Below are 12,401 nucleotides of genomic sequence, written 5' to 3'. Positions count from 1 at the left end.
TTCATTCATGGCACTGTGCTGTGTTCAACTGTGTTAACATTTGTGCTGAAATGGAGAGTGTACATTTTAAATACGTAAGTGTTAGAATTTAGCTACTTTAGTTGAGACACAGAAAATTGTTACCGATCCAATAAAAGTATCAAAGGCCAAACAGTCACTATTTGGTTTCATTCTTGAGAAGATTTATGAGAAGAAGTAGAGAAAGCTCATGTCTTTTTTTGTTTGTTTCCTTATAGGACAATCCGTCCCTTGATCATTATTATACTTAAATTCCAAGCCAAAGTTAAGGCTCTGGGATCAGTGAATGCTTTTGTATTTATTTAAAGGAAGGAAGAGGAAGAAACCTGGATTATTCTCTCTCAAGGAAGTGAGACAAAAGAAACAGCATTACGCTTCCCCCAGAAATGTGAAGTGAACTACTTTACCTTAAAAACTCTTTCTTGTCTCCTTGCTGAAGGAGAGCAGTAGCAAGCAGGATGGAGATTTGAGGAACCAGTTGTCGTGATGGGTGGTGCTATTCCCACAAATGTTCCGGGAAAGGCCCGCTTCTTGTGTTCTTTGAGGGGGCAAAAAAGAGGCCATGAGCAGGCGGAATTCCTTAATGTTACAGAATTTTAAGTCACTGGAAAATGCTTTCTGAATAAATTACAAGCTGGAAAGCTGCTTGAGAGATGTTGCAGATTAACGACAAAGTTATGTCTTAAAGGAGCTTGACCGCAGATGGCAGTTTCCTTTTCTAGCTACTTCTGTTCCAAGATCAGATCCGGAATCTGTCTAGTCCAAGCATTTTCTCAGCAGAAGCTGATGGAGGACTATGTGAAATCTTACAATTTTTTTATGGTTCAGAATGGAATGGATGCAGGTGAAATGGCAGTTTGACAGGAGACCTTTTTTGTCACACAGCATCGTAATATTTAAGTCAGGGATATTTTAGCTGGTTCGTGATGTGAACATGCGAGAGTTCTCGCGGTGAGCGCAGGGCAGAGTGCCTAAGAGTGCAAGTGTGATGGCCCAGAGGATCTGGTCCGAGGGCCTGGCACTGAGGGCAACACCACCCCAGGGCTTAGCACCACACGCCTGCTTCTTCTGTACGGTTCTTGCTCTTTCCGTCCCCTTCCAAAATCAGATGTGACTCCTGCTATGTTCTGAGTAACTATATGGGAAATATTACTCCTTTTCTGTTGGTTGAATATAAATGGCTAAAAGGGGAAACAATAATGAGTGTAGAGTAGAATTTGGGGACAACCCAGTTTAGGCTCCTTTACTGAAGAATGAAAATAACACTATGTGGCCTTTCCCCTAAGGCTTATTCATACATGATGGCGTTGTAAGGCAGTTATAATGTAATAACGATGAGTCCTATTTATAAAAGACCTGTTCAAAAGAATGCATCCTACCTTGCTGCAAGTTCTGTTCTTGCAACTCTCCTATGATGCAGAGAGACCAAAAAGTATTATTTCAAACCTCCTGTTACGGGAAGCAGAAGTAAGGAAGTGCAGAATAGACTCCATCAAGATCTTCCAGTTAATAACATTAGGTATAAAATTTCTCTCTGCTGATTACATTTATGTTCTGGGGCCACCTTTTTTCAGCCCATGGATCCATGTCAGTTTACCAACAATGATACTAATATTGATTCAAGGCCATATTTATTGGGCACACCCTGTATGCCAAGCACTGTTCTAAGCACTTCAAAAGCAGCAAATCCTTTGAAGTTCACTACACTGTATGGAGTGGATATCACCATTAACCCTAAGGAAGAGGTGAAGCAGTTACAGAAAGTTGTGACTTGCCTAAAGTCACATAACTAAGGACAGAAGCAGAAATCTAATCTAGATAATCAGGCTCCAGAGTCCATATTCTTATTAATTATGCCATCCTCAACTTACAAAGTTCCACAAAAATTTCAATTGTTGTTTCAATGATTAAAAGAATACGTATGCATAACAATTAAATTTTCACTTAAGGATTTAAAGTATTTTAGAGGCTTTTATTTCTGTGTACTGTATCAAGCCAGATAGCTGGGAGAAAATACTTTTCTAAACCTAACGGGGAGTTTTAGGTACCACGTCCATTATATATGTGAAATACAGAGAGAAATTTGCAATTTCTCAAATTTCAGAGCCACCATCAAAGCCTCCAGTAAAAAAATGTTTAATAAAATTTCTAGTCTAACATATAAAACTTAACCTGGAGATAAAACCTGGAGAAGAAAATTAAATTTGAAGTGACAGACTCTTAGTTTTCAGCGTATGTAAAATAATTAGCAGTATGCTCGTGAATATAAGGTATAGTGCCTTTAAGTTAGAAATTTAGAGCATTCCAAGTTAGTTTGGAAGATAGTATTTTGTTGCATTGTAAAAGCTTAGGAAAGTGTGTTCCCTCACAAAAGAGAAGTTCTTTTATCATCATTGATCGAAAAACAAAAACAAAACAGAAAGAAAGGTGTTTAGGGTAAACTTACAGGGCTCTACGTAGGATAACTTATTCCAATATTTTCTATAAATTTTTTTCACCTTTATTCCAGCCCCCCCCCCCCACCCAAAGCTTTCAGCATTCTAACTCAAATTGGTAAAAGGCTGAGCAACCATTGAAGTTCCCCCAACGGAGCTAGAGCAGGCTGAGCTAGCTAAGAATAAGAAAAGGAAAACACCTATGTAATGGAATGTTGGGATGAAATGGGCATTCTTACTTTGTCTCCATCTAACTCCTGATGAAGTCAAAACTGTGGTATTCTGTCCCTGAATGAATGAAAGAGAAGATTACCTAAAAATGCAGATGTGGCATCAGAAAGGCTGACAAAGGTAAGTGGAGGGAAGAAAGTGTGAGATAACAGCCTTTAAGACCAGGGACAGTCACTTTTTCTAGTCCTCCCTTACCTTACTCCTGGAACCTAGCACAGGAATCCCCTGGGGATGTGAGGCAGCATGGCCATCCAAGCCACCAAGAACAATATGGAAAGGAGGACCTGAACTCCTACAGCTGAGCTTTCTTCAACCACAGGATCATTCTCTGGCCCAAAGCTCAATGTGAAAACAATGTGAAAACTATATTTTCTTAATCTGTCGTTGAGTGGGACATTCCTTCTCTTTGCAGGGAAAAAAAATAAAAGATTCTGATCTCTACTGTGGTACAGGGAATATTTTCCAAAATAAGCATGATAGGATTGGGATGTCCTCAAGTGAATCAGCATCCCGGATTCAGTGAGTCGCCAAAGCGTAGGGGGCGTGTTCTTCCACAACCAGTATTGTGGATGACACGGTTCTGGGGCTGGTTTGAAAGATGGAGTATTGGAAATGCCTATTGTACCCTGTCTGGCAGGGAATCTCCAAAAGTGCTGAGTGGTGGATATACCTCTTTGTAGGTCAGACTTTATGGTACAGGGTACAGGAACTCGGTCCAAAGTTAACGCAACATTCATGGAATGAGTCATAAGATTAAGTTGTTAGGGCAGCATGCTTACTACCTTTTAATACTTTAACGAGATCGGCCTGGGTCGTGGCAAGCACTCTGGCCTGAACTTGCAGATGACAAGAGATGGAATGTAGGTGTGAACTGCTCCTGTTCACCTTATCTGCAGCGAGGGTAGTGAATGGTCACTGTTCGTGCAGAGCCTTTCATCCATGGAGGTCTGAGCTCAGAAGCAGGTTCTTTGGTCTTGGAAGAAGAAACAAAGATCTAATCTGTCACCAGAAGGAATAGTGAGTTGCCTCTGTCTGAAAGTCCAAAGACATGACTTCTTGGCATAGCTCTTGTCAGGACCAGCTGTATAACCATGGACCCACCGTCTAATCTCTTTCAGGCCCAGGTTACTCAGTGGTCAGAAGAGGAGTTTTAATAGGTTGGTTGCGGAGGTGAGAACTAGATCTCAAGCTTCTCTAACTTGGGTAGGTTCTGTAAGACCTGTTCTACAGACCCAGGAAGTATCAGGGTAGATTTTCCTTGGTGTTAAAATGAATTAACCATCATAAATCCTCCATTTTTAGAAGAAATGAGTAATGTGGGCCACAGGTCTTAATCTAAAATTGGATGGACAGTCTCTTATTGGACAGATGTGGAGAGGAGGAAAGGCCCTAGCTCTGTTCTGTCCAATATGGCAGCCACTAGCCATGTATGGCTAGTTGAATTTTATTTTAAATTAAATTAAAAATTTAGTTCCTTAATCATTCTAGCCACATTGCAAGTGCTCAGTAGCCACATATGTCTGCTGTATTGGGCAGCACATCCATAGAACTGTAGAAAGTTCTGTTGATCGACACTGTCTAAGACCTTTGCCCAGACCATGAATTTCAGCTACTTGTCCCTTATTGCAAGGCATAGATGTTTGTGTTCTAGGGTGACGGTGTTCATCTTTAAGGGATAAAAGAATGTATTATGGGGCGCCTGGGTGGCTCAGTCTGTTGATCATCCAACTCCTAATTTCTATTCAGGTCATGATCTCAACGTTTGTGAGATTGTGCTCCACTGACAGCATGGAGCCTGCTTGGGATTCTGTCTCTTCCTCTCTCTCTGCTCCTCCCCTGCTTGCACGCTCTCTCTCTCTCTCTCTCTCTCTCTCTCTCTGTCTAAATAAACTAAAAAAAAAAAAAAAAAAACGTATTAAAACCCACTTGGACAAAGACGTATAAGAAACCCTTCAGGCAAAAGATGTTGGCATTGAACAAGAGTTTGAGAGAGATAGGGAGGTTAAAGGAAGGAATTAGGAAGCACCCAAATCATTCTGTGCCTTGAGTCTTGACTGGACTTGAGCTTCTGTAGGACACAAAGCCCCTAGAGGGGTGTTCTTCAGAGAGATTGTCACCCCATGCACAACTGATCCCAGAGATGGGAAAGTATGAGAAAAGTCAGGCGCCCTTAATCCCGAGTAAATACAGACCCTCTGAGCACTCATTAGTGGGGGAAAAGATTAGTCATGTTGGGCCCATATCTCAGAAGAGAAAGTCATTACATTGCCAGACTGGCAGGACAGAGAATAATTCAGGCTTTCTGGAAATAGGTGAGAGGGATGATCACCCTATCTAACAGCCAGCTTCTCAGGTACAGGTCTGTGCAGTCAAAGCCAGAGAAGGTTTTAAGACTTAAGTTGTATGTTAGTGCAATGCTATACTAATAGTGATAGCAAAAAAGGCTTTTCTACACATCTGGCACACTGGTCCTGCCTTCAGCCCTGCTGGCTAGGGGGTCACGCATACGGAGAAAGAAAGAAATCAGAGGCAGGTGCAAAAAAAGTGTAATTGTAGCTGCTATCTGAAAGCCACCTGTGAAAGGAGTCACCTTTTTCTTCTGGACTCACTTCCAGGTGCAGCTGCAGGGGACGATACTGAAGATGCTAGTACCGAGTTCACCGACAGCATCGAGGAGGAGGCTGCACACAACAGCCACCAGCAGGTAAGTCCAAGTCAGGTTCTGGGTTCCCAGGGTGGAAGGCTCATAGCCCTTTGGGGTCTGGTGGTCTCCTGCAGCCCCTGCGAACCTAAAGTAAGAAGCTATCTTTTACTAAAAACCAGTTTCCAGTCTTCTGCCCCCCCAAGCTTCCCAGCCACCTTGCCAACCCCCGTCCTCACTCCACTTTTCTCTCCAATCTACTTTTATTTTTTATTTTTTACTCCTTCTATCTCTTGCTCCCGCTCCCTGCCCCCTCCTTCCCACCCTTGCCCCCATGTACCATCTATAGCTTTAGCGTCAGAAGAATCTTTACATACAACAAGGCCTTGGACAGTTCCCCTCTTGGGTTTTTGTATCTGAAACACCACAGAAGACAGGGAGTCATCGGAGGGCTGATCGGGGAGGTGCAGGCCTAAGACCTGCTTCAGGAGAGTGCTCTCTGAGAACCTCCGAGAGGATCAGAATGCTTCCAAAGTAGGGATCTGTCCTGGTGAAATCTTGTTGTGCAAAAGAGAAGTCTGTTGGGCGACCAACAGACCATGCAGGTTGTGACATGCCAGTGACCAGCAGGTGACACTTCAAGAGCAAGCCCCCATCAAACCTCAGAACTTGGTACCCAAGGCTGAAACACTGTTCCCACCAACCATCAGTGAAGGTGTAAACCAGCATGTTCTCAAGCTCAAGAGTTGAATGTCCTGGACCTCAGAGATTAAGTCACCAACAGTGACCCCATGGCACTCACTGGCACTCCTCTGTGTCTCCACCTTGCCCAGTGACATTTAGCAATCACGTCTCCTAGATGGACCATGCCTCTGAGTTGTTGAGGAGAAAGTGGAACATTGGTATCTGTCCTTCTGCAGAAGTAGCTGGGCTTTTCCAGTGATGGCTTCCTTGGAGCTATTAGGAAAACTTCAGGGGAAATGAGGCTTTCTGGGTTGGCCTCTATACCTCCTGTATGAGAAAAAGAGCCCACACGAGCATTCCTCACATCTCACGGAACTTGTCACAGTCTTCGGTTCTTGAGGACACGAGTAGTCCTCAAGTAGGCAGTTGTCTGAGATCCCTCACATCCTCAACACAGTTTCTTTACCTTCCACCAAGCTCCCCTTTTTGTTGCTTGAGCTGTACCTGACCCTCACGTCTCCCTCGAGATCCTGCATGAGTTCCTCTTCTCCTTTTGCTTGAACAGCTTCTTCTGAGTCCCCCTAACCAATGCTTGTGACCTGAAGGATGTATACTACTGCCCCTCCAGACAGATTCCTCTGCTTCCCATGCCCTGATGTCCCTGAGGAGCTTTGGGGAGAAAAGGGGGATCTGCAAGATAAGCAGATGTCCACTCTAAGACAGTTCGATTGGGATGTCTGCCGGTCACTGGTGGTTATTGCTGCTGTGGACCCGATTAATTCCAGAATAAGTGAACAAGAAAGCCAGATTCTGACTAACACGGTCTAACCTATGTGTGGTAGCACAAGCCCCTTGCTCTCATTCTCAGCTGTGGGCAAACTGGTTTGTAGAGTTGTTCTTCCCGAACCTTCCTTCCTATAGCCTAGCACGCAGCAAATGACCAGACCACATTTTGAGGAGGTCAGTTCAACCCTGGAATAAACCTTTACACTGGAGCATGTATATTTCCCTTGCAACGTCTGCCCTATTACTTGGCAGCCATACTTAATAAATTATTAGTTAACAGACATTTCGATTAGGGCTTGACTCATGATAGACAAAGTTTTATACCTGCTGGATGAAGAATGTCTTGGGTAAGCATCATTTTCTTTCCATCATCTGTCCTTGAAAATCTGTCTCCAGTTTGGGGTAGGAGGAACCTTGGTGTATGAAATCATTGTAAATTCACTTCAACTTTTCTGGAGTTTTGAGGGTGTGACTCTCCTGCTACCAAACAAATAAAGCTTCTTTTGTCATAACTGTTCTGTGTCAAGATTCTCAAAACTGTGTTTGCTGCTTTCCAGGGAAATGGTCCCTTATAATTAGTCTCTGAGTTCCTCCCTGCTGTGTCCTTGGAAGGTAGACTTTACTCAGCACCAGGCTACCTTTCTACCTCAGGCATACACATCTTCCCCTAACAAGCACATCCAACTTGGTGTTCCTTCCAAGGCAAGAGCTATCTTTTGGCCACAGCAAGTTGCTTCGTTCTTATTGTTAGACTCACTCACCCCAGGAAGTCTCAGGTCTAGCTATATTGGTAATTTTCCCCAGGTATCTCCCACAAAATCCCATTCTCAAGCAAATGTAAGGCTATAAATACCTGGGAAGCACCTGTGAAAGGAATCAAGCAGTGCCTTCCTTCATTTTAACTTTTGCAGTAGAAAAAAGGGAATCAAGAATCGAGATTCAAATGTGACGAAGGAGAAAAAAGTCAGTAGACTTAGTGTGAAGAATGTGAGGAACAATTATTTTGAATGCCCTCCATGCTGTGTGAGAACTGATTTACATGGTGAGACATAATGTAATTGGGCAAAAAACAACTCATTGCAAACGAGAGATCAGACATGCATGTAGACTTCTCTGGGGTAAAAGGAAACCGCGCATACAACAAAGTTTATACCATGGAAGCATTACAACAGATGAGTTAGGAAATGGTGCGGGGTGGTGGAGGAGGAACCTGTTAGATACAACTAACAGTAGGCCTAAAGGATCCATACTACCACCCTACAGACTGGAAGCCCTGGGGGTTTATTTGGGAGAAATATAGAAATAGTAACTTTCCATAGATGGGAAAGAAAAACTGTTGAAAAGGCTAGATTCTGAGTCATTTTTCATGCATTTGTATTTCAGTTTTACAGACAAGTTAGCCAAAGTAAGCTCCCTTTAACGTGAAAATAAGAAAACCCAAATTAGCCTGGGAACAAATCGTCTCTCTATTTTCTCATTTTTAAGGGGGAAATTAGACCAGGTGGGCCTTCAGGTCCCTCCTGGTACTGACATTCCATGGTTCTTAACTTTCTTTTTAAGGAAACTAGGCATATTTCAGTCAGTAGAAGATAACATACATCCAGAAAGGTACTTTAAGAATAGGTGAGACATTACAGGGAGACGTTATTTTCAAGCGGCAGGAACCCTTAAGTTTTAGAAAAGAATAAATGTGCCCATATTCAAAGCCGATGGCAGTGTTTATTGAAGTTAGTTGGAAAGGGTTTATATAGAAAGGTAATATCACATAGTTTAAATGAGGGATTGAGATCCTAAATTTTCAAAAGTGGTTTTTATCCAGTCCCCCTTTCCTGATTTTTGTCCCAAATGCTTGGTGGCACACGCAGAGATAGGCCAGTCTGACTAAGCCCAGCAGCAGACCGTAGAGACAAATGCCAGGCTCAGAACCCTAGGAATGCCTAGGAAATGAGCAACTGTGTCCATGCATGTTTCTTCTTTCTTTTCCTTTGCAACCTCAACTGCCGTGCTGCTCACCGCCACTGCACATGCACGCTGTGAATCAGCCCCACCCCACACTCACAGCCTAGATTTCACCATGTTCGGTTACCGGCCAAAGTCAATGGCTCTGTGCCAAGCCAAGCAGCTCAATCATTGATCCACTTAAGCTGCTCTGGGCTCTGTTCTGTTCAATATATTTGTGACCTGAATGAAGGTATAAAGCATATGATTAACTCCACAAATCATCCCCGGTCAAGTGGCTACTCCTTCATCTCTGGAGACGCACATCAAATATTTTGAGGACTTTGACCCTTGAGAAATGATTCTGTATAGCCAGAATGAATTTACAAGTGACAAGTGTAAGTCACACTATTGACACACATAGAGGAAACAACATGACCCAGAAACAGCTGTGGGAGAGAGGTGGGAAACTGGGAGATAACAATAGACCTGAAGCTGAGTAGAATCCCAGAGTGCAGTCACAGAGAGGAAAATGAAGCAGCATGACATTGGGATGTATTAATATTGGACAAATGTACGAGAAATCCTTGCACTAAACTAGTCATACACTGAGTAGGTTGTCATACTCGGGTTTTGGTTTCTACACTTTTAAAAGCCTAGGGAAAACTGGAGAGGAACAATAAGAAAGCCTGCAAGTTAAAACAATTCTCCTTTGAGGAAAAACTATATAACCTGCTTGAGTTGACACACTGAAGAGTAACTTCAAAAAGATCCTCAAAAAACAGAAAGTTGTTGGGGTGCCTGGGTGACTCAGTCAATGGAGCGTCCGACTTTGGCTCAGGGCACGATCTCGCGGTTCGTGGGTTCAAGCCCCGCGTCGGGCTCTGTGCTGACAGCTCAGAGCCTGGAGCCTGCTTTGGATTCTGTGTCTCCCTCTCTCTCTCTGCCCTTCCCCTGCTCATGCTCTGTCTGTCTGCCTCTCAAAAGTAAATAAACATTAAAAAAATTTTTTTTTAAATAGAAAGGTGTGCTGAAATTATTTCCACCTTGTTTTCTTCTCACGAGCTTAGATTTGTAGAGAGTTTGGCTGGCAGCATCAGCACCAGGATAATAGCACGTGACACTGGCTGCTGGGCAGGTGGCCTCACCAACTTCTCCGTCGTCGGAGGGCGTGGTTCTCCTGCTGCTCGTGAAATTAAACTTCTGTTTTACCTGTAGCTGAGTGCTTTCCGTCTTAGTCATCCTTTTTAGAGTCTTAGGTACAGACATGGCCTTCGGCTTTGCGTGCTGGTGTCTCAAGCTGTGCTCTTTGCAGTTGAGGACTCCAATGTTGGGAAGTCAGGGAAGCTTCCTGACTTGTGAGAAAACTCTCCTCCTCTGTCCCACGGGGAGGGAACAGTCACAGCATCCACGCTCTCCGGTCCTGTTTACACCTCATGTGTTGGCGCTTGCTTTTAGTTATGAAGTGCTTGTGTCTTTTCCTCACCTACCTCTGGATGCTGCTCTTCCTGCCCATGGCAGTAATTCTCCCCACTCTCCTGGTGTCTTCCCCACCCAAACCAGTGCCCAGGACCCTTATGGCTGAGGAAGTCCTTAGGGGGAGCTTGTTTTAGGGCCGTCTTTTTTGTTCCCACCAAAGGCTGCCTTTGCAATCTGATGTTCCTTTGGGACCCCCCTTCATGACCTAACTTCTTTAAATTATGCTTTCCTTTCAGCTCATCAAGGTGGCTTTGGAGAAAAGCCTGGCAGCTGCAGAGACCCAGAACATATGTCTTCCCCCTCCTTCCTCGACAGGAGGGGATGGTAACAGGGGTCTTCAGGAGGAAATGCTCCACCTGAGGGCTGAGATCCACCAGCACTTAGAGGAGAAGAGAAGAGCTGAGGGGGAACTGAAAGAGCTAAAGGCTCAAATTGAGGAAGCAGGATTCTCCTCTGTGGCCCACATCAGGTAGGACACCCCCCAGAGAAGGAGAGCCTGCGGTGGAGAGGCCACCAGAGCCAAGGAGCTCACCTTGCTGCAGCCACGCATTTGTGCTTAGGGCTTTTGGGCCCACAGCCCAAGCTCCATGCACGAATGGCTCAAATTCTTTATGGAAAAGTTAATAATATTGGATAATAGTGATTATCAATAATTACCATTCAAATTATTTAAATGTGGTCTTAGTTCACTATAATAATGCCCATTATTAGCCATACAGTCACAAGTGAAAACCTCCCAGTTGTATGACAGGCATTGCCCTTTGGAACTGACTGGATCATATGAGGAATCTCCTGCTACCCACGATGCTTCACTATTACATGCAGGGCAGAATGGTCTGTGGAGGAGAGTTTGTACAGGGGGCCCCTTCATCCCCACGCAGCTCTCCCTCAGCAGTGTAAATCCTTAAATCATGGAATAGCAATTTTAATCATCTCTGCTGTTTTGTTAGCTTTACAAAAGTGGCAGATAGCTGATTCACTGGCTAGATGGGCCACTCTGTTTTTAATGGTGTTTTTTCAAAAGATGCTCCAGGATCGTGCCAATGATGTACGGCTAATCCTTTCATTCATTCACCCCTGAGGGTCATAATCCTCGTGTCCTGTTGTTTAGAACACAGCGGTGCAAATCTAATTCATGCCCTACTGTTTCCCTATTATGTGCCACTTAAACGTCCCTGAGTCCTCAAATGATATTAGTGTTGAAGAGGACCTTGGCATCTAGATTAATCCTTATTTCATAGCCAAGGAAACTCCGGTCTAAAAAGTTCTAGTAACTTGCTCAAAGTTGCATAATAGTCCATGGCTAGACCCCTGCCTTCCAATTTTTAATATCTGAGCCTTTTCTTCTATGTTGTATACTTTGCCAAACAATTTTGGAAATAATCTTGTGAGCCTCCTTCATGCTGGTTCTTTTACTCTGAATTATTATGATATTTATTTCTACTTAAGTGAAAGCATACTTTTCTTCAGTTTTTGGGTTTTTTTATTTTTTAATTTATTTAATGTTTCTATTTATTTTTGAGACAGAGAGAGACAGAACATGAGCAGGGGAGGGGCAGAGAGAGAGGGAGACACAGAATCCGAAGCAGGCTCCAGGCTCTGAGCTGTCAGCACAGAGCCCGATGCGGGGCTCGAACTCATGGACTGTGAGATCATGACCTGAGCCGAAGTTGGACGCTTAACTGACTGAGCCACCCAGGCGCCCCTGTTTATTTTTTTAAAGTAAGCTCTCTGCCCAATGTGGGGCTTGAACTCACAACCTTGAGATCAAGAGACGCACCCTCTACCGACTGAGCCAGCCAGCTGCCCCAAACATAATTTTTCCCTAGCCTTTTTCATATGTAAACTTGGTTAAGCTCATGGGTAAGAACAGTACATCTCTTTTGATACTACAGCTGAATATACACTCGAGCCACATGTCAATACCTTCATGGATTATTTTCTTTTTTTCCCTGGAGTTACTAACCTGAAACTCTGGTTTAGTTCTTCACCCAACCTTAACAATCACAGATACTGTAGAAGCTAGGATCTATCCATCTTTTGAGACTTCATCAGTTACTATCATGAAAACAAAGGAATTTCCCCCCAAAACATGAAGCTATAACATAATATCAAGCATTGTTTTCCATACTATACATGCATTCCCTTCTCTCCCTCTTACACCTCTGTTTTGGCAAAAGCCCTATCCC

The 12,401-nt window shown here is 43.6% G+C and overlaps 1 protein-coding gene across 1 annotated transcript in view; it reads left to right on the top strand.

Annotated features, from left to right (window-relative positions):
• The window catches only part of LOC124515285 (myomegalin-like), an 80,763-nt gene that overhangs the window by 34,827 nt on the left and 33,535 nt on the right, over positions 1-12,401 (top strand). The window contains 2 exon segments of the mRNA XM_047084050.1: positions 5,300-5,388; positions 10,449-10,681. Coding sequence (XP_046940006.1) covers positions 5,300-5,388; positions 10,449-10,681 — 322 coding nt within the window.

The sequence above is a fragment of the Lynx rufus genome, unplaced genomic scaffold (genome assembly GCF_022079265.1).
Source record: "Lynx rufus isolate CCGP_SWC_20201006 ecotype Redwood Valley unplaced genomic scaffold, mLynRuf1.p SCAF_2, whole genome shotgun sequence".
In the NCBI taxonomy this organism is placed as follows: domain Eukaryota; kingdom Metazoa; phylum Chordata; class Mammalia; order Carnivora; family Felidae; genus Lynx; species Lynx rufus.
The sequence above is the reverse complement of the archived record's forward strand: the minus strand, read 5'-3'. Positions and strand labels throughout refer to the sequence as shown.